The 21557-nt window shown below is 44.4% G+C and overlaps 2 protein-coding genes across 2 annotated transcripts in view; both read right to left on the bottom strand.

The window, feature by feature from the left end:
* Positions 1 to 3485: 3485 nt before the first annotated feature.
* Positions 3486 to 21557, bottom strand: part of Ganc (glucosidase alpha, neutral C) — a 54518-nt gene continuing 36446 nt past the window's right edge. The window contains exons 17-24 of the mRNA XM_059261197.1: positions 19558 to 19801; positions 17336 to 17400; positions 12610 to 12686; positions 9979 to 10053; positions 6640 to 6753; positions 5393 to 5505; positions 4538 to 4641; positions 3486 to 3941 (exon numbers count right to left, since the gene is read on the bottom strand). Of these exons, the coding sequence (XP_059117180.1) occupies positions 3832 to 3941; positions 4538 to 4641; positions 5393 to 5505; positions 6640 to 6753; positions 9979 to 10053; positions 12610 to 12686; positions 17336 to 17400; positions 19558 to 19801 (902 nt within the window). The 3' untranslated portion in view covers positions 3486 to 3831. The remainder of the gene's footprint in view (positions 3942 to 4537; positions 4642 to 5392; positions 5506 to 6639; positions 6754 to 9978; positions 10054 to 12609; positions 12687 to 17335; positions 17401 to 19557; positions 19802 to 21557) is intronic.
* Positions 14812 to 16076, bottom strand: LOC131909526 (heterogeneous nuclear ribonucleoprotein A1-like). Its single transcript, XM_059261198.1, is given in 2 exon segments — positions 14812 to 15809; positions 15812 to 16076. Coding segments are annotated over 2 exon segments (954 nt in total). The 3' UTR covers positions 14812 to 15120.

Raw genomic sequence — 21557 nt, 5'->3', positions numbered from 1 at the left:
GTTTTAGAGAACATGATTTTTACTTTACGAAATGTTAGAATAGCAGAATGTCACTTAATATTAGAGTCAGTGTCTTTTCTAGAATGTTCTGGAATCAGCTTTCAGTTCAACTGAAATGTAGAAAATGCCACTCAGCAGAATTTTCAGTCAAGAAAATCCCTCTTTTCTCGGGCACTGGACCTAGACACCTGCCTCTTCCTACCCCCAAACACACACTGAGATCAAGTCTACTCCGCAGTGTGTATCTTAGGAGATTATTTGTTTAGCCACACCACATCAGCATCTAGACAGAAGCTGGGCATGGACACTGAGCCAGGCTGATGTCAAGGATGTCATGTCTAGACTGGGCTTCAAGGCTTGGAAATGAGAATGATGGTGGCCGCCGGGGCAGGGAACTGCTTGCCGAGCTTCCCCCTGGCTTTTACCCATGGTGGTTGCTCTCCGCAGCATAATGAGATGCCTACATCTGTCCGGCTGAGTAGAGGCTTGTCTCAGCTTGCAGCTGTGCCTATTCCTAAGTGACCAGCTTCACAGATCCAAGTTTAGAAGACACAGGAAAGGGTAGGAAGTGGCAGCTGAAATAGGGGGCACAGGGAAGGAGAGATGGATCAGTGACAAAGCACTGGCCAGACACTGAGAGGACCTGAGCTCGCCCGTGAAGCTAGGTGCGGTAGCACGTCTGCCGTCCCAGTGCATCTACAGAGATGGAAACACAGACAGAGGAGCCCTACCACAGGCCAGGCCGTCAGCCTATGCAGCAGCAAACAGCAAAAGAGGTGGAAGGCAAGGACCAACACCCCAGGTTGTCCTCTGTGTGTGCCAGGGTACATGTGTACATGTGCATGCCCACACTCACACACAAAAACACGTATACACACATACACCCCCCCCCACACACACACAAAGGGAGTATGATAGGCTTCTGAATCTTGGTAATGTAACTTGAAGGAACCCTATGTCTCGGTTACTGGAACCATCAGCTTGTCTTCCTGTCCCTCTAAGAAAAGGCCCGAGGTATCACTACTCTTGAAGGAGACTAGAGGAGAGCAGTTTCTAAAGGCTGGCTGTCCAGGTCCAAAGGCTAGGTTGGCCACTCCGGGCTGCGAGTGTGTAGCTGAGTTACCTCATCCTTTCCTCCTGAGTCTTCTCTCACCTAAAACTGGTATGATGAGAGTCATTCCACAGTTGGGTTGGTGTAAGGATTAAACAAGCTAACTCATGTAATGCATTTAAAACTGTGTTAGGATGTCTTAAGTACTCAGCAAGTGGTTAGAAAAGGTCTATTTTGACTCACAGTTTTAGAGGTTCCTGCCCATATCAATTAGCTCCGCTGTTTTGTGTGGTGATATTTTATTTGTATGTTAATAAATAAAGTTTGCCTGGAGATCAGAGGAAATAGCCAGCCGTAAACAAAAGTCAGGCAGTGGTAGCACATGCCCTTAATCCAATCACATGGCAGGCAGAGTCTTTGTGTGTTCAAGGACACATCCAAGCGTGGTGACACACGCCTTTAATCCCAGTACCAACCATAGAGATCTGGAGGTCTGTATAGACAGGCAGTGACGAGGAAGTGATGGCTGGGCTTAGAGCCAATGAGAAGGCAGAACAGCAAGGCAATAAAGGTGCAGGTTAGACAGGAAGAAGCTGGTTTGGTTCTCTTGGGATGCTATGGCGGGGTGGTGAGCTAAGGTTAGTTGGTGGCTATCACTCTGATCTCTACAGCTTTCACCCCTGTATTTGGCTCTGTATTTCTTATTTAATAAGACTGTTTAGAATTTGTCTACAGTTTTGGGCCTGTAAAAAGCCCCATTGGAGAAACTTGTGGCAAAGCAAAAACATCTACCTCATGACCAGGAAGCAAATGAAGAGGAAAGCTGTGATAAAACACCATGACCAAAAGCAACTTATAGAAGAGTTTATTTTGGCTTACATCCCATAGGGAGAGTCCATAACAGCAAAGGAGGCATTGGCAGCAGGTGCTGGAGCAGGTGGCTGAGAGAAAGCTCACATCTCAACAGCACACAGGAAGCAGAGCAAGCAAACAGGACCTGGAATGAGGCTATAGCTGATCAAAGCCCACCCTCAATGACACACTTCTAGTAAGGATGTATCTCCTCAAAGTTCCACAACCTCCCCAAACAGTGCCACCAGTGGGGGACCAGGTGTTCAAACATATGAGCCTATGGGGGGCATTTTTCATTCAAACTACCACAGTTTGAAATATATGAGATATGAGAGAAATATAACATGATCGTAAGGAACATACACTCCAGTAGGGAAATACACAGTCCTACTTATAGTACTAAGGCACATCCCTGAGAATGCAAAGTAGGGCACAATTATTTGTGGGGCAGCATTTCAGAGAAGGGCAAAATCACTGCCAGTGGGCACTGGGGGGTTGGGGTGACAGGTTAGAAGTCTTCATGGAAAAGTAGGATTTGGATTGGGTCTGGAAGGATGGTAAGATGTGTGTTGGTGGAGGCAAGGGAGGGTACTGTGGTTAAGGAAAGGGAAGGCAGGTAGCTAAGTGGAAGAAATGTAGTGAGAGGCCCATATGTTGTGGAACTGAGGCCTCCCCAACAGCTGCTGAAGCAGACAGCAGGGAGTCCTGGGGTCCCCAGAGTCAGAGGCATTGTGATGCAACTGCTGTGTTGCAATATTCAAGCCCGTGCCAAGCCATATTGGAATCCAGTGCTAAAGGAAGTCAGTAACACTGAGCTGTCTCTATTTAAAATCTTTTACTTAGCCTGGAGCTTTTTTGTATTCATTTTGATTTTTAAAGACAGTGTATTAAATATTACTTATTTTGATTATTGATTGTGTCTGAGACAAGGGCCTCTTACTTGTGTTATTATAGTCCCAAGCCTGTGCTCTATTTTTGAAGTTCACTTGTGGGACATGGATATTTATTTCATTATTACTAATTATAGCTTATTCGTGTTATAAATATTCTTCGGTTAGTAGAGGGTAGTTAGTAAAATATAATTAAAAGGAGTAAATCTGAACTTGAAGATTGACTTGGTACTTTGGAGTCTAAGTCTAAGAAAGGGACATGAACCCTTGTGCTCCTGACTCACTCTCTAGGGAGAGCTTTCCAAAGCCCGGCCCATGCAGTGTCTGCAGAGAGGGTACTGTTGGGCCTGCGCTGCTGTGGGGGAAGGCACCCTGAGAGCACCAGGCACTGCCATCTATTTGGAAGTTGGTTTGGGCAGCTCTGCTGTTGCAACAGCAGAGGGACTGTGCTGCAGAGCCCGAGGCAAGCCCCGCAAATGGGCCTCCTGAGTGGCTCCAGGTCAGGCTGCTCACCGAGCTCTATCAACGGCTCAGGGCTTTGTGGATCTGTGGGACGGGTACTGTGTGTACAGTGTGTCAACAACACATCTTCAGATGTAAAATTTGAAATCTTCTTTTTGACTTTTTGAGAAAAGGTCTTGTGATAGAGTTTAAGCTGGTCTTGAATTCACAATCCTTCTGCCTTAGCTCAGGGCTTTGTGGATCTGTGGGACGGGTACTGTGTGTACAGTGTGTCAACAACACATCTTCAGATGTAAAATTTGAAATCTTCTTTTTGACTTTTTGAGACAAGGTCTTGTGATAGAGTTTAAGCTGGTCTTGAATTCACAATCCTTCTGCCTTAGCTTCCTGAGTGCCGTGATTACAGGAGTGGGCCACTGCACCTGAAATCTTCAAATCTGAAATCTACTGGTCATCGCACACCAGAGAGAAGCGAAATATCATTTTTTCCAGGGAAGAAATTAGATGGCGGCACAGATCTCACAGAAGGGTGGGCAGTCAGGAGGCTCCCATTCTCATCGCCAGGGCACCGGCTCATCATCTGATATGGACCTCCCAGTCATCAACAACACTCAGGGAAAGTCTCTCCAGACTCAGGGCGGATGTTCTGTCATAGTATGTAAAAGCTGCAGGCTGAACTTTACCATCTAAATAGCAAAACAATAAAAAGACACGGTGAGAAACCAGGAGAAAAAACTCTTTTTTCCTCCTCCGAATCTGATTCGTTGTCTGGTGCTTTCAAACAATGCTACACCTCACTTAGGAGAACCAGGTAGCACTTTTATTCATGACTTCCTGTGAATGTTTTAAAACATGAAAAGTCTAATTGTTTGGAGTATACTCCTGGTTGGAAAGGAACTATAAGGAACAGAGTGATCTGTTCAAGACATGCAGGAGGTGAGGGAAGGCACAATTCTACACCATCCCTCACGTTAGTCCTTTAAAACACTAAGAATCTCCAGAGCTGAAGATGCCTGTACCCTATTACAAATTAAGAAACACCTAGAATACTATTACAGGCCTTCAATAATGTCTCTTATGTTAACTGTGGGCAGAAAGACCAGTTCATGGAGAGAAGCAGATTAGACCTGCTCACTCTAGAGACTAGAGAACCAACCCAGAAAGGGCAGAGATTGCCTTAGCTAAGCATTGTTTGACAGTCTGGGAACAAAGCATCTCTTCACAGCAGATACTTCTGTGTTTATAGGACAAATGCTGAAGTGAGAATGAACTGTTTGCTTACCAGATGAGTGGGTAGTCACAGAAGATGGCTTCTCCCTAAGGCCTAAGACCAAGATCTGCTCCACTACGCACTTGCTGGGATAATGACCCTTCCCATCAGCACACCTGGAACAGACACAGATGGTATTATAAAAAGGAGAGACATGGGGTTTTTAACTGGTCACCGGGTCAACATCTTCATCCTTGTGAGTTCTTCCTGTCTGTCTCTATGGATTCATGGTCCATACAGGAGCCATATTAGGACAGAGATGAAAACAGATGGCTGTATGCACCAGGGACTAGAGAAACAGGGACCACATCAATCTCCCTAAATTGTTTGAAGGACACAAGAGACACAGCATAGCTTGGACATTATAATCAAACCGAAGGAAAGCAGGTATTTAATTAATTGGTGCATGGAAGAATGACGGTATTAGTGAGTACTTAAGCTAAGTAGTTTTATTTTGTAGGCAGCTGGGGAAAAGAAGATAAGGACAAGAAAGAAGGAGCTTTCAGGGTCAGTAACTGAAAACACAAATGGCCTTCACCACTCATTTATCTAAATAATAGCTTCAAGACTTTTTATTAGTAATCTCTATTTTATGAACATGCATGTTTTGGCTACATGTATGTAATACATGCCCTTACAGGTCAGAAGTGGGGAGGGTCAGAAAACCTGCAGCTGGAGTTACAGACCATATGGACGTCGGGAAGTGAACTTGGGTCCTCTTTAGGAGCAACCAGGGCTCTTTAGCCCACAGGCCAGCTCTCAAACTGCCCAATGGTAATCGAAAACTTGAGCTATCCACTTAGTTGAAGATGCCAGGAGGGTAGCATAATCGAAGAAGAGTCGCGGCCTTGTAGCCAGCTGCCTCACCTGTTGGTCAGAACGCCGGAACAGAAGGAAAACCTGCGGCGTAAGAACTGGTCCTGGTGGAGGTACTGGAATGAATGGCCATCATCGAGATATAGCTCTCCCTCAGCAGAAGCCTGCAGAGTGAATCACAGAGGATTGGCTAATGGCAAGTTTTATAGGGGAAAAAAAAAGTCATCTTCTAAAAGGAAAGAGTAACTTCTGAAAATTAGTGAGAAGTCTGAAAAGGTAAGTATCCAAGCTGCACAATTACACACAAGTTCCTTACACACTCACTATCCAGTCACTCCTGAGCAGATAATAAAATAACATGAACAGCGAGGTTACACAGAGGAGCACAAAGGTTAGACTTTGTTGAAGGAAATTTAAATGTGAAGTATGATCAGTAATGGCTTCCGTGAAAATACTTTCCTAGAACGTGACAAGAAAGTTCACAGATCTTGGAAAATATCATTGTATAAAAGATGATATCAACTGTCTTTAGAAGCCCTTCCTACTCAAAGGGGGAGGAACCCTTTTGCAGCCAAACACTACAGCCCTCCACATGGCAGGTTCCCTATCAACGGTGTTTGCTGCAGGATGGGTCTCCAGCTTATTGCATTCATTCTGGGACCCCACATGGACCCTAGACCATAGTTTGGCCGAAGAAGACAAGCTTCAATAAAGTACATGGAAAAGAAAGCTGTAATTTACCTATTTCACAATATTAATATAAACATAACTATAACAAGAATATGTATTTGGCTCTGTAAGGTATTAGGGTAAATGGATAAGAGATGTGTATAACACAGGCTTCACTTGGCTCAGAAGACACTCTCAACACTCCCAAGCCATCCTCAAGGAGACATTAGTGATTTGAGCTGCCTGATGAGAACAGAAGTCACTGAATGGGTTAGGTATACCCCAAATAGTTAAGACCCATTGTTTTATGGCCCTCTTCTGTAGGAGACTGAGTTTCAGAACTAATCTTCAGGGGCAGGCTGCATAATAAATGTTATTCCAGTAGCAACGCCAACCTGAGAGACAGACGTTACATGCCCGAGAAACATATTTGCATATTCCTGGATCTCAGCGTTCCTAAGAAAAATGCCAGGAAGAGCAGACTTCACAGAGATTCAGAAATGATTCAGCCCTTGATTTTGAGACAAACACCAGGGGCACTGTTTTGTACGAGATCCATTACTTTTTCATACCCTCAAAAGGCCAAGAGATGGAATAGAAGGGGGAGAGGTAACGGGCTTTCCAAATACCTGAGTGCTTAGAGCAACCCGGAGTCCGTATGGGGAGTCAGTCATCCAGCCTGTGGACTTTCCCACACTAGTCTTTATTGGCACCACACTTCCGCCTCGTTGAAACACTGGTATCTGCAACAGAGCAGCACTCTAAGGGGCGACATACCCATACAAGAAACTTTCCAAGTAGAATTTTAAAATATTTCACCATATGAGATCCAAACTCTTTACAGATATAGACTCAAGCAAAGAATATTTGTGGGCAGGGAAATGGCGAGCACAGGGACTGTGGAATTAAAAGAAAACTAAAAATATGGTCCATTAAAATTATTACTTATTTATTATTTGTTATTATTGCTTTGTGTGTATGAGTGTGTGACACATCCATGTCATGGCATGTGTGTGAAGGTCAGCAGACAAGTTTGTGAAGTCAGTTCTCTTTCCACATGTCTTCATGTGGTCCTGGGAATTGAACTGAGGTTATCAGGCTTGCATGACAAGCCCTGAGCTAACTCGCTGGCCCCAAGTCATCATATTTTAAATTATTGGGCAATTATCCCCAATTTATTAACTATACTTGTCTGTTTTAGCTTGGGTTCTGTTGCTGTGATAAAACACTTGACTGAAAGCAAATTTGGGGTGGGGAGAAAGGGGTTTATATCATCTTCCAGCTTATAGTCCCTGGTCAAGGAAGTCAAGACAGGAACCTGGAGACAGGAACTGAAGCAGAGATCACGAAGAAACACTGCTAATGGTTTCCTTCCGGGAGTATGTTCAGCTACCATCCTTATACCTCCCAGGACCACTGCCCTGGGGTGGTACCACCCACAGTGAGCTGGACCCTCCAGCATCAATCAACAATCCAGGAAAGGCCACACAGACTTGCTACAGGCCAATCTGACAGAGGCAGTTCCTCAAATGAGGCTCCCTCTTCCCAGGTGACTCTAGTTATGTCAAGTTGACAGAAACTAACTTGCCTCTTTTTCATTTAAATGATGAATTTTATTCTGCTCATCCTATGAGAGGCCCAGAGGACTCCAAAAAATAACTCGTTTTTCAACTTGATCAGAAAGGACTTCTGTTTTAGATCTTTAACATCCTTGTCAATAAAATAACAAGCATGTTATTCTAGAGACATGCTAAAGAGTGGGTTTTTCTGTTTCTGTAAGTGGGCCCAATAGTACTAGTGTACACAAAGTGTTCTGTGTCTGAGGAGGTGACTTATGCCCTTTCTCACCATGTCTGTATACTTCTCTTTTCCTGCTTGTCTGGGTCAGCAGGATGACTGCCTCAATTCTGAGGCTCAGAAGCTGCTTCTGCTCCAGTAACCATCACAGAACATGAGGTGATGCTAACAGCATGGGTGTGAGTGTGGCCTACACCTACCAGTCCTTTGCTATGGCTCTCTGCAGGAGAACCTGGTAGGCTTCTTGCTGCTGGTAAGGAGTCACCCAGATCACAGGAGTGCCTGTGCTTCTCTGAGTAAAGTGTCAGCAAAGAGGAGAGGACAAGAACATGTGTGATTTGGAGAGAGAGTAGTCAAGATGTGCCTCCCCCAACTTAATCCACAAGCAGCAAGAAGGAAGATAACTTTCTTTTTGTTTTCTTTTTATTCCTTCCTTCTTTAAACAAACAAACAAACAACCCCAAAGAACAAAGTCACAGTGGGATGGGCTGCAGACTCAAGAGTTCAGAAAACTTACAGGGAGTGGGAGGGACTTGTCTTTGCCACAACCCAGTAGAGATTCTGGATAAAAAAAAAATTCACTTTTATCAGTTTCTTCATGTGCAAATGAAGGGCATGGTGCTTTGAATAAGAATGGCCCACATAGGCTCATATATTTGAATGTTTGGTCACCAGGGAGTGGTACTATTTCAAAGAATTAGAAGGACTGGGGTGTGCTTTTTTAGAGGAAGTGTGTCCCTAGGGGTGGGCTTTGGAGTTTCAAAAGCCCTCATTAGGCCCAGTGTCTCTCTCTGCTTGCAGACCAGGATGTAGTTCTCAGCTACTTCTCCAGCACCATGCCTGGCCCCTGCCATGCTCCCTGCCATGATGATAATGGACTTAGCCTCTGAAACTATAAGCAAGCCTCCAATTAAATAAATTCTTTTATAAGAGTTACCTTGGTCATGGTGTCCCTTCACAGCAACAGAACAGTGACTAAGACAAAGGAATTAGGCTAGAAGATTACTAAGGTCTCTTCTGGAACTGAAAGTTGATGTCTGGAACCACTTTCTTTATAAGAAACCTTGGACGACAATTTGGAGAAATAACACCACCATTCTATTAATCTTCATTCTACAGGGCCGGTGGTCACGCTTGTGATTCAGTGGGATGGCCACTTTGAGTCTAATCTCATAACTGATGCGTTCTCTCGCCTGGAGGCCCAGAGTTGCTCCTCTCACTTTCTGACATTGTATTTGGCATTGCAGAGCCCACGGTTTCTGTTCTCACTGTGCTGTTCTTAGACACCGAGCAGATACACAGGAAAGAGTTGTTTATCCTCAATATTCCATGCCATGAGTCAGAGTATATATATTTTTAAACTCTTTACATATCTTAACAGCTTTATTGGTATAATTCATATGCTTCAAAATTTACACAAACCACTTCAATATATTGAGTCATGTAACCGTAGCCACAGTCAATTTTAAAATCCTATCAACCTCTCTAAAAGAAAATTATACCCTTCAGCAGTCACTCCCATTGCTTCCCAAATCCTCTCCCAAGCACAGCCCAAGGCTGTGTGTACATGTACGTGTTATTATGTCAAACGCTAACAGCCTTGGTTTGCTTTTTACAGAAGTACACTATAAACAGGATGCTTGTGCCTCCCATTCATATGCTGAAGCCCCACACACTGAGTGACTATATCTGGAGACAGGGTCATAAGGATAAGTCCTGATATGATAGGAACAGTATCCTTACAAGAATACTTTCTTATTTTTTTATTTTATTTTAACTATGTAAGTGTTTTGCCTGTATGTATGTATGTATGTGCACCACATGTGTGCCTGGTGCCTGTGGGGGCAAGGCAGAAGGTGTTGGATCACCTGCAGGTGGTTGTAGCCACCATATGGGTGTTGGGAAGCAAACTTAGGTCCCCTGCAAGGGCAACAGCACTCTTAACCACTGAGCCAACTCTCCAGCCCCATTTATAAGAACACTGTCCCCTTCCTCTCCCCGTCCCATCACCCCCACGTGCCAGGAGGACCTGAGTCAGCTGGCACTTTGATATAGGTCTTATACCTTTAGAACTATGGGCAGATACATTTCTGTTGTCTACCACCCAGGCTGTATTCTGAACAGACCGATGCAGCTAAATAGGTAAAAATAATACTCTGAAAATAACTTACAGTATCCAAGGTTACTGGAATCTTCACAGTACACCCTCCTTTCCACTGTGCAAATGTCTTAGAGTCATACCAGACCTAAAAAGTAGCAGACTCTATTGAAAAGAGAGTATGAGCAATCTCTCTCCTGAGAAGCCTGCACTTACCCAGTGACTATTTCTTTCTGCCCTATAATAAAGCTGTCTTGCAATCCCAGGAAGGAAGGAAGGAAGGAAGGAATAAAAAGAAAGTTCAATACATATAATTAAAATTTGTGGGAGAAGTTAGAAAGAACACCCCCCAACCCCGTGTGTGTGTGTGTGTGTGTGTGTGTGTGTGTGTGTGTGTGTGTATGTGTGTGTATAATTCACATGCACATGTGCTACTTGGGATTGAACTTAAGGTCTCAGGCATCCTAAGGAATTTACCACTGAAGTGTATCTCCTGCTCTCTTTACTTGTTATTGGACACAGGGTTTTACTAAGTTACCCAGGCTGATTTTGAACTCACTATGTAGCCCAGCTAGGCCTTGTAATCTTCCTGCTGGAATTATGGGCCTGCATTACCAGATCCCACATATTCTTTTAAGAAAATCCAAGCTGGGCAGTGTTGGCTCACGCCTTTGATCCCAGGACTCAGGAGGCAGAGGCAGGCAGATCTCTGTGAGTTTGAAGCCAGCCTGGTCTACAAAGTGGGTTCCAGAACAGCCAAGGCTACACAGAGAAACCCTGTCTCAAAAAGAAGAAGAAGAAGAAGAAGAAGAAGAAGGAGGAGGAGGAGGAGGAGGAGGAGGAGGAGGAGGAAGAGGAGGAGGAGAAGAAGAAAAGAAGAAAAGAGAAGAGAAGAGAAGAGAAGAGAAGAGAAGAGAAGAGAAGAGAAGAGAAGAGAAGAGAAAATCCCAAAGCATGCACAAAGCCCAGTGTTCAGTCCTCAGCATAGGATAAATTGGGCATGGTGGCACTTGGGCATGGTAGTACTTGGGCATGGTGGTACATGCTTGTAACCCCAGGCGGAGGATCAGAAGTTCAAGTTCATCTTAAATTTCAAAGATAGCCTGAGATACATGAGACCCCATCTCAAAAAGAAGAGAGAGGAGGAGGAGGAAGAGGAAGAAGTTACCAAAGGGGTATGATTGATAGACTAAAGACCATTCCTTGTCCATTCAAATGTTAATTACTTAACAGCCCACCACTGCTGTGGAATAATTCTCTTTTATTCTGTAAAGATTTGTCACTCGAATTGGTTTAATAAAACGTTGATTGGACAGGAGCCAAGCAGGAAGTGTAGGCAGGGAGATCAAACTAAGAATGCTGGGAAGAGGAAGAGCGGAGTCAGGAGTTGCTAGTCAGGCACAGAGGAAGCAAGGATGAGAATGCTGTACTGAGCAAAGGTACCAAGCCATGTGGCTAAAGATAGATAAGAATTATGGGTTAATTTAAGTGTAAGAGCTAGTTAGTAATAAGCCTGAGCTACAGGCCAAGCATTTATAAGTAACAATAAACCTCTGAGTTAATTATTTGGGAAGTGGCTGCTGGGTATTTGGAGTTGCTGGCAGGACAGAAACTTCCACCAACACACCACTGTGCTAGGTGCTAGATATGCATGACAGCTAGGAACTTCGTGTGAGTGAAAGACGAGATGATGCCTCCATGGTTCTTTCTATGTGTCTTTTACATCATGTATCTTGATCTCATTTATTTTCCTGTCCCTTTGCATCTGCCCTCTGCCTCTGCATGCTCCCTCCCCAAATAAATCAACATTTAAGAGAAAAAAAGGGGTGGGGGAAGGGAAAAAATTAAAACTCTCGTCCTGGGAGTTGCAGTGTGACACAGTAGTCCACTGACTTGTACAAACTTCTTGCTTGGGCTGGTGAGGAGTCTCAGAAGACAATGGTGAAGCCTGGACACTTGAGTTTGCTCCCCAGAACCCACACGGAGCGGGGAGGAGAGAACTGACTCCACGATGGTCTCTGATCTCTGCCTGCACACTGTGACCCATGCACCTTCCCCATCGTGCACACACTGACACATACGCCTTCCCCATCATGTACACACTGACACATACACCTTCCCCATCGTGCTCACACAATAAATAAACCAACTCAACACTTGTAACCGTAAGTAGGAAAACACAAGGAAAGGAAAGCACACAGCAAACAAATCAACCAGACATGAGGCAGAGAAAAGAAGAGTGTCAGAGAAGAAACAGACCTGGAGGGAAACCCACGGGAACCTGATTACCACTATAGCATTGCCTCTTTTGGGGATGAGTAGGAGATTCCAAGACAAGGTCCTAACTCTTATCTGGGAGCCCTAGCAAAGGAGGTTAGTTGTTGAACTACCAAAAAGAGTCCCACAAAGTAACTGGGTGGAATAAATCCTCTACCTTAAGGCCATCCCCCCCCCCCATCTCCATAAGGACTCACTTATACAAGTCAAAGTGAGAAAGCAAAAACCACCCCAAGGTTGTTGTCACCTATTCATCTTCTCCACCTTCCCCCATTAAGTTTGTCAACTGCAGAGAACAGTCATGACTGTGGAAAACCTACGGTCACCTGAGGCAAATTCACAACGGCAAGCTGAAGCAATCTCTTTCCCAAGAGAGATGCAGGCGTGAGAGCTAGGAGACACAGGATATGTCTGTTATTGCTCTTACCTCAGTTGACCCTGGCAGGAATACATCGGCCACGGTGGTCTGTGGTTCTGTGACTGGATGAACCAAGACAGCACTTCCTGAAAAATGGAGAGAAGATAAAACTGAGTGTCATTACAGGAGATCTGGAAGCTCCTTTCACGTCGCTGGACACTACTGTGATCTTTAGATCACGTGATCTTCTATAAGGCAGAGACGATGTGAACTGAACAATTCACCAGAGAGAAGCACTGGTAGAAAAAGGACAGGGCGGAAAAAGGTACCGGATTCAACCCACCTGTGGCTGTTAGGATGATGGGCAGGGACCCTGAAATATTCTCTTGCACCTTGTGTGCTTATTTGCTTTAGGTTTTTAGTTTTTTTGTTTGTTTGTTTGTTTTTTGAGACAGGTCTTGCTATGTAGCCAAGACTGACCTGGAACTTGCTCTGCATCCCAGGCTGGCCTTAGGATGATCCTCCTGCCTCAGCTTTTTGAATGCTAGGGTTACAGGCTTGAGCAGCCATGCTCAGCTTCAGTGTCATTTTCTGCATACCTCCTGGTATGCCAATAATCCAAAAGCTCCACGGCACCTTCCCAAGTGCTTCATGGCTTGCTACGAAGACGCTGTTAGAGTGGGTGCATGCTATCTACAAGTCTGGCCAGGGCGACGCTTCAGGCCCTTTTGCTTGGACAGTTACTGTCATCGGACTTTCTTTAGACCACCAGCTCCCAAATAATGACACAGAGACCTTTTATCAAGTATAAAAGCTTGGCCTTAGCTTAGGCTTGTTCTCAACTAGCTCTTATAACTTAATTAACCCGTTTATATTAGTCTACGTTCTGCTACGTGGCGCATTACCTCTCTTCCATATTGTACATCCAACTTGCTTTGGGTCTCACTGGCAAATTCACCGCCTCTCAGATTCTTCCCCAGAGATCCTCTCTCTCTCCCTGGAAGTCCTGGCCTCTTCTGCCTAGCTATTGGCTATTCAGCTCTTTATTAAACCAATCAGAAGGGGCCTTGGCAGAGACACATCTTCACAGTGTACAAAAAGATTATCCCAACACACGGTTACCATTGCAGATCTGTACTTCTCTCAAGGACAGCCTGGAGTGTTACTTTTCTTTCATACTGGTGTCACACATGTGTAAAGAGCATCTACTAATTAATTCACTTTAAAGCTTTATTTATAGGGTCTCACTGTGTAACCCAGGCACCTTGAACTCATGATCCTCCTGCCGTAGTATTGTGAGTGTTGAGGCATGCACCACTATGCCTATCTTGAATTCTTTCTTCTGGTCAATAAAGATTTATTCACTGAGTTCCAGGCACCATGCTAGGCTCTGGGGACATAGGCATAAAGAAAATAAACATGGCTCCAACCTTCATGGAGTTTGTAGTAATGAGAAAGACAGACATTAAAAGGTAATTACAAGTGAATTAGGGTTAAAACAAATACTGAAAGAGGTAAAAGTACAAAACGAAAATTACCTAAGAGTCAGGACTGACTTTGAGTGGGGAGGATAAAACTAAGGTATAAGGAAGTAAGGAATGATAAAAGACATTTCTCCAAGGCAGCGGCTATTAAGCTGAAGCCTCAAGTGCCAGGAATTGAACACAGAACCTTGTGCACGTTATATAAGAGCATGCCCTGAACGATATCTTCAAGGATTCTTGTTACTGTCATTGTTATTATCGTTATCATTATTATTTATATTCAGAGGTTTCTACTATTACAATGTAATTCATTCTTTGGGTCTCAATATCTGGCCTTGTTTCTTGAGCTCCATTCTTTTTTTTTTTTCAAGAGAATTAAATCGTTTATTGATTACACATGATAATGGATGATACACAAGCTTCATTCCCGTCTGTTATTTTATCTGATACCATTATTTAATTTTGATACTGCATAGGGTGTGCCCACAACCATTTTATTGTAACCAAACTGTGACTTTGCTTGGATGACCCTTTTAATGGTAAAACTCATTAAAGTCACAACAGTAACTGGCAGTTTAACTCCACCAAGGTTTTTGAAGACAATGGCTTCTCTACCCAAGCAATTATAAATAAATTCCAAATGGAACTTGGCACCACCCTAAAGGAATTCTAACTTCACACTGTTGGGGAGGTTTATCAAGATGGCTTCAGAGTAGACTAACTTTACACAGCACATTTAAAAAGAAAAAAAGAAAAAAGAAAAAAAAGACACATGTATTCAGCGTCATGATCAGACTATTACATTTAGCAATCAACAGCATGGGTGGAAAAAGATCTACAGTAAAACCCTTTGTTGGAATGCTTTACACTTTCCACAGAACAGAAACTAAAATAACCTGTTATACAATTAGTCACAAATACAGTCCTGGAGTTTTTTGCCCATACGCATGAGTATTGTCTAAAACATGTCTTCTTTACAGCAGCTAGGCCCTGCCACCACTGTGCTTGGCTGAGTTCACAAATCTGCTGTAACCTGTAGCTTCCCTGTCACTTCTCTGGCTCTCCTCTCCTGCTAAGCTTTGTTTCCTGGCTGTAATTAGAACCTCCTGCCACTGCCATAGCTGCTGCTGGAACCACCATAGCCACCTTGGTTTCGTGGTTTGGCAAAGTACTGGCCACCACCACCATAAGGGCCAGAACTTCTGCCTCCAAAGTTTCCTCCCTTCATTGGTCCAAAAGTTGAAGACTGATTGTTATAATTGCCAAAATCATTGTAGCTTCCACCACCTCCAAAACTGCTTCCATCATTACCAAATCCATTATAGCCATCCCCCCTACCACCATATCCACCACCACCACGGCTGCCACTGAAGCCACCACGACCACTGAAGTTCCCCCCTCGACCAAAATTGTCATTGCCACCAAAACCACCTCCACGACCACCACCAAAGTTTCCGGAACCACTTCGACCTCTTTGACTGGACAAAGCACTAACCATCTCCTGCTTTGACGGGGCTTTTCTGACTTCACAGTTGTGGCCATTCACAGTATGGTATTTCTGAATAACAATCTTGTCCACAGAGTCGTGGTCATCAAAAGTAACAAAAGCAAATCCTTTCTTTTTTCCACTGCCTCTGTCAGTCATGATCTCAATCACTTCAGTCTTTCCATACTGCTCAAAATAATCTCGCAGGTGATGTTCTTCAGTGTCTTCTTTAATACCACCAACAAAGATCTTTTTCACAGTTAAGTGGGCACCCGGTCTCTGGGAATCTTCTCTCGACTGGCTCTCTTAGGTTCCACAACTCTTCCATCCACCTTGTGTGGTCTTGCATTCAGAGCGGCATCCACTTCCTCCACAGTGGCGTATGTGACAAACCCAAAGCCCCTGGATTGCTTGGTGTTTGGATCTCTCATTACCACGCAGTCCGTGAGTGTTCCCCATTGCTCAAAATGGCTCCTCAGGCTTTTGTCAGTTGTTTCGAAGCTCAGCCCTCCAATGAAGAGCTTCCACAGCTGTTCCGGCTCTTTGGGAGACTCTGACTTAGACATGATGGCAGGGAAACAAGAGCCTTCAGCGATGCTTCCTTGGGCGCGTCAACAGGCAGAAAGGGGAGCTCCATTCTTAATACAATAAACTTCCATGTTCTAGATTTCACAGTTCATCCTCATTAAAGAAGCCTAGCTAGCCATGGTAGCATAAGCTTGCAATTTCAGCAATCTGGACATTGATGAAGAGGATTACAAGTTCAGGGATAACCTTGGCTACAAAGCCCTGTCTCACAAGGGAAAAAAAACGAGGTCTACTATTACCATGAAACAAGTTCTTCTGTGTCTTTACTATAGCCCTCTGATCTACTTTTCATACTTCCCTTCCTGTAGCAGTATCACTAGGTTTGGGGGGAGTAGGCCCCAAGCAGAACCCTCAAATCACACCCACCAATACAATGGATTTATTTGGCATTAATAAGAACTATATTGTAAGCCAGGCAGTGGTGGCGCATGCCTTTAATCCCAGCACTCGAGAGGTAGTGGAAGGTGGATCTCTGTGAGTTCAATGCCAACCTGGTCTGGTCTACAGAGCAAGTTCCAGAATAGCCAGAGCTGTTACACAGAGAAACCCTGTCTCAGAAAAAACAAAACAACAACAAAACAAAACCCAAAACACCAAAACCAAAAGAACTATATTGTAAGGGCCACATTACAACAGACTAGAGCCATAGTCTCACTATCAAATTAAAACTCTAGTGGGCCAAGCGGTGGTGGAGCACGCCTTTAATCCCAGCACTTGGGAGGCAGAGGCAGGCGGATCTCTGTGAGTTCGAGGCCAGCCTGGTCTACAGAGTGAGATCCAGGAAAGGCACAAAGCTACACAGAGAAATCCTGTCTTGAAAAACCAAAAACCAAAAACCAAACACACACACACACACACACACACACACACACACACACACACACACCAAAAAAACAAAACAAAACAAAAAAAAAAAAACCTCTGGTGAAGGAGGACTAGAGGTGTGGCTGAGTTGGTAGAGTACTTGTCTAGCATGCATGAGGAGGCATCAGGTCTAATCCCCAGCACCATGTGTAATGAGGCATGCCTCTAATGCCAGCACTTGGGATCAGAAGTCAACATCATCACAGAGTAAGTTCCAAGACAGCCTGGGCTAAATAAGACTCTGACTCAAAAAAAAAAAAAAAAAAGCATTTTTTTTTAATCTTTCTTGGGCTTAGAGCAGTCTTATTAGAAAATATAATAAAAACATAGTTATAGCATCTATCACAACTATAATTAACCTATAAATACTTACCCAGCATGTATTCATCATCCACACCAAAAGTCTCTAAGTCATTAGGGAACTCGACCCACAGAGGCCTGGGGAAAGGAAACAGGATTATTCATATTTTAGAATATCATTATGTTTTATTATTCTTGGTGCTAAGTGTTTTATTTGATTTTTATATTTTCAGTGTTATCACTCTCCAAAAGGAACTGGAAAGCACCAAAGAGCCAAGATATTTTTTCATATGACCAAAGAACTTATGAGCAGTTGCTATGGTTACTTTGTATTTATTATGTGAAAGAGATTTCTATCAACCTGGATGTCCTAATGGAATATTGAGAATTCTATTATGTGCTGCTTTCCTATCTTTTGAGTAACTATCACTCTAACAGGTAAAAACTAAGGCAAGCCTAAATGTCTAATTTTTTTTTGTTGTTGTAAAGTAAATGTTTGCAAAAAAAAAATCACATTTTATTATAATGATAATTCTGTGCCACTTCCTGCAGCCACTGACTTTCATGTATCATTTAATCATTATTTATTTAGATGAAAGGAACTAGTTTTCATTGCTTTCAAGCTGGTAACACTTTTGGGGAGGATGAACAATTGCCAAGATTTTAAAATAGTTATTGTTTAACAGAACTCATCTAGGAGTCACTTAGGTTCATAAAAACGACAAAACTTTCAGTATCTGTGTCTAGATAGCAACTTATTGCTTCTAACCATCTTTAATTTTATGAGAATGATTTTATTTAAGAGTGTGTGTGTGTGTGTGTGTGTGTGTGTGTGTGTGTGTGTGTGTATACACCATTTGGATGAAGTGCTCTCAGAGGCCAGAAGCAGGCACTGTAGCCCTTGGAGCTGGACATTGAGGCTGGGAACCCAACTTAGGTCCTTTACAAGAGCAATAAGCACTTTTAACTGCTGAACCATCTCCCCAGCCCAAGGAAAAGATATTTTTTTAATTGAAAAAAATTTTTTAGGGTTTATTTTAAAATTCTTTTATGTGTATGAGTGTTTTGCTTGCATGTATATAGATGCACCATATGCATGCCTGGTACCTGTGAGTACCTAAAGAGGCCATTGGATCCCCCAGGACTGGAGTTACAGGCAGGTGTGAGGCACCTTGTGGGTGCTGGGAATTAAACCCAGGTCCTTATTAAGAGCAACAACTGCTTACCTACTGAGCCAACTCTCCAGCCCAATTTATTTTTTTTAGTAAATGAAACTTGTTATTTATTAATGGTAATGAAGTGGGTGTCTCTAATGCTGGCTGATGATAAGAATCACCAGGAAATGTCTGGTCTGAAGCAAGTTTAGGAACTGCTGACTCTGAACTCTGTGCATGTTCTTCTCTAACTACAAAGTTGATTTTTGCTTTCAAAATAGAATTTATATGCTAGGAAAAAAAATCCCCACCTCAAGTTCAACTCAATGGGTAAGATCAAGCCTCAGATAGAGGGAAATTATTTTTTCTTTTTCTTTTCCGAGACAGGGTTTGTTTCTCTGTGTTGTTTTGGTGCCTGTCCTGGATCTCACTTTGTAGACCAGGCTGGCCTCGAACTCACAGAGATCCACCTGGCTCTGCCTCCCAAGTGCTGGGATTAAAGGCCTGCGCCACCACCGCCCAGTGGGAAGTTATTTTTCATGACAGGAGGCTAATGCATAAAATGCTAAAGTTATTTAGCTGCAAAGTCATTTCCTTATTCTTTACATTTCCATCTCTCAGCAAATATCAATAATCATAAGTAGAGGATCTAGTCAGTAGCTTCTGTGTCTTCAGCAGCCAGCACCCTACACACACACAGCAGCCAGCAGCCAGCACCCCACACACAGCAGCCAGCACCCCACACACAGCAGCCAGCACCCCCCCACACACACAGCAGCCAGCACCCCACACACAGCAGCCAGCACCCCACACACAGCAGCCAGCACCCCCCCACACACACACACAGCAGCCAGCACCCTGTGTACAGCAGCCAGCACCCTGTGTACAGCAGCCAGCACCCCACACACAGCAGCCAGCACCCCACACACAGCAGCCAGCACCCTGTGTACAGCAGCCAGCACCCTGTGTACAGCAGCCAGCACCCCACACACAGCAGCCAGCACCCCGTGCACAACAGGCAGTGAAGCTGATTGAAACGTGACTGAACACATGGCTTTTGTCCCCCTTTTCCAGCCCTTCATCACGAGGGGGATCTGTTGGCAGGTTGTTGGAGCCTCTGAACAGAGGACGCCCCTTCTACCTCATGACGGGTTCAGAAGACGTGTGCACGCGGTAGAACAGAGAATACAGGTAGGGCAGGAGGGTATAGCGCTCTCGGATAGCTTCCCGGATCCGCCGGGTGTACTCTTCCCCAAACAGCCAGGGTTCTCGCCGCTTGGTGTTCATGGTAGCGTGACCACGGAAGAAGGGCTGGTAAGCTCCAGCCTGGTACCAACGCACCAGCAGCTCCGCCTCAGGATTGCCAATGAAGCCACCCACATCAGCTGGTTAGACGGAGAAAGACGGGATGAAGAAACCAGACTTGGAATAAATGATGTGTTAAGGTAAGATAAGGCCCTGAAAACTGAGAGGAGATGCTCTAGGTGCACACTCAACCCAACAGGGAAACCTATGGCCTCAAATGGGGGAGTGTGAGCCATGAACACCAGCCCGGGCGGGGATCTGGCAGAATGCTCTATGTGGGGTTTTTTTTCCCCCTTTTTTTCTTTTTGTGGAAAGGTCACAGGCTTTTCTGTAAGAGCAGCTGTCCTGTGTATTCTGGATCCTCCATTACCCAGAAATTGTACAATGTCCCCCTGGTTAGGTGTGTGTCTGTATACTAAAGGAAAGGCAGCTGGTAATTTATTTCTTTTGAAAGCAAAGGCTAAAGCATCAACCACTGAAAATCAAATCATCAGCCTTGGGGGTTTAGGTAGAATTTCATGCTCACCCCTTGAGCAGGACATGCATTTCTTGCATGTGGACCAATGTCGTAAAGACACATCTATCAAAAAGTGATGTTAATTTGTTTTTATGTTTGAAGAGAATAAAAAGCATTCAGACCTACAGCTAGAACTGCAGCCAGTATATACCAAGCACCTTCATATTGGTTTGCTTATCTGCACTGAATTCCCAGCAGGCAGAGAAGGCATGCCCTCAGACATGTATTTGAACTAAATCCATCTTGTGTGTGTGTGTGTGTGTGTGTGTGTGTGTGTGTGTACATGTGTGAGAAGGTATATGTGCATGTAGAGGCCACAACCTGACTTCAGTGTCTTCCTCAATCACTCTCCACTTTATTTTTGGCTAGACTGGCTGGCAAGGAAGCAACAGGGACCCTCCTAGCCCCGCTTCCCCAGCTCGGGGTTCCCCAGCTCGGGGTTACAGGGATGTGCCGCTGTGTCCGGCTCTTTCACGGGTGTGCTGGGCTTCGGAACTGAGGTCCTCATGTTTGTGTGGCAAGCACTTCACTAACAGAGCCATTTCCAGTCACGTCTCCTTCAGGCAGGGTCTTCTATAGCCTGGTCTGACCTCGGTTTTGCTAGTAGCTAGGGACAACCTGGAACCTTTGAGCCTTCTATTTCCACGTCCTAGTGCTGGGATCTTAGGTATGTGCAACTATACTTGGTTTTGTGTAGGGCTGGGATCAAACTGAGGGCTTCCTGCATGCTAGGCAAGCGCTGTCCCAACTGAGCACATCTTAGTGAAGAACACACTTAAATTGCGTCACAGAATCTTCCATCTGCTGAGCAGAAAGCAGTTCTGTATGGCTGGCTCTCTTAGTCCCTCGGCTATGCTGCTGGCCATCAAACCCAGGGCCTTGAGCACACCAGGCTAGCACTCTGCTGGGCTGCACACTCAGACCCACGCTGGCTTTCGGTTTGCTAAGTTGTTTGCAGTGCTCTCATTCTTTCAAGAAGAAGAGTATGTTTCTGGAACACTCTGTTACTGTGTCTCTGGAGGTAGTGCTGTGGGAATGAGGGAATGAGAGACACTCCCCATCTCCTGCCTGACTTCATGTCCTCAATTCAGACAAGATAATGTAAGACGTTTATTTTATTTGTTTGAGATAGGGTCTCTCTATGCAGTGCCTGCTGTCCTGGAGTTTGCTATGTAGACCAGGCTGGCCTTGAACTCAGAGATCCTCTTACCTCTGCCTCTAGAGGGCTGAGATTAAAGGTGTGAGCCACCACAGCGGGCTGTACAATACATTTTGAAGCAACTCTTTTGCTCTCCTCCCATTTCCTTTCCTGCATTTAT

The sequence above is a fragment of the Peromyscus eremicus genome, chromosome 4 (genome assembly GCF_949786415.1).
Source record: "Peromyscus eremicus chromosome 4, PerEre_H2_v1, whole genome shotgun sequence".
Lineage (NCBI taxonomy): Eukaryota > Metazoa > Chordata > Mammalia > Rodentia > Cricetidae > Peromyscus > Peromyscus eremicus.
Note: the sequence above shows the minus strand (reverse complement) of the source record. Positions and strands in the feature narration are given on the sequence as shown.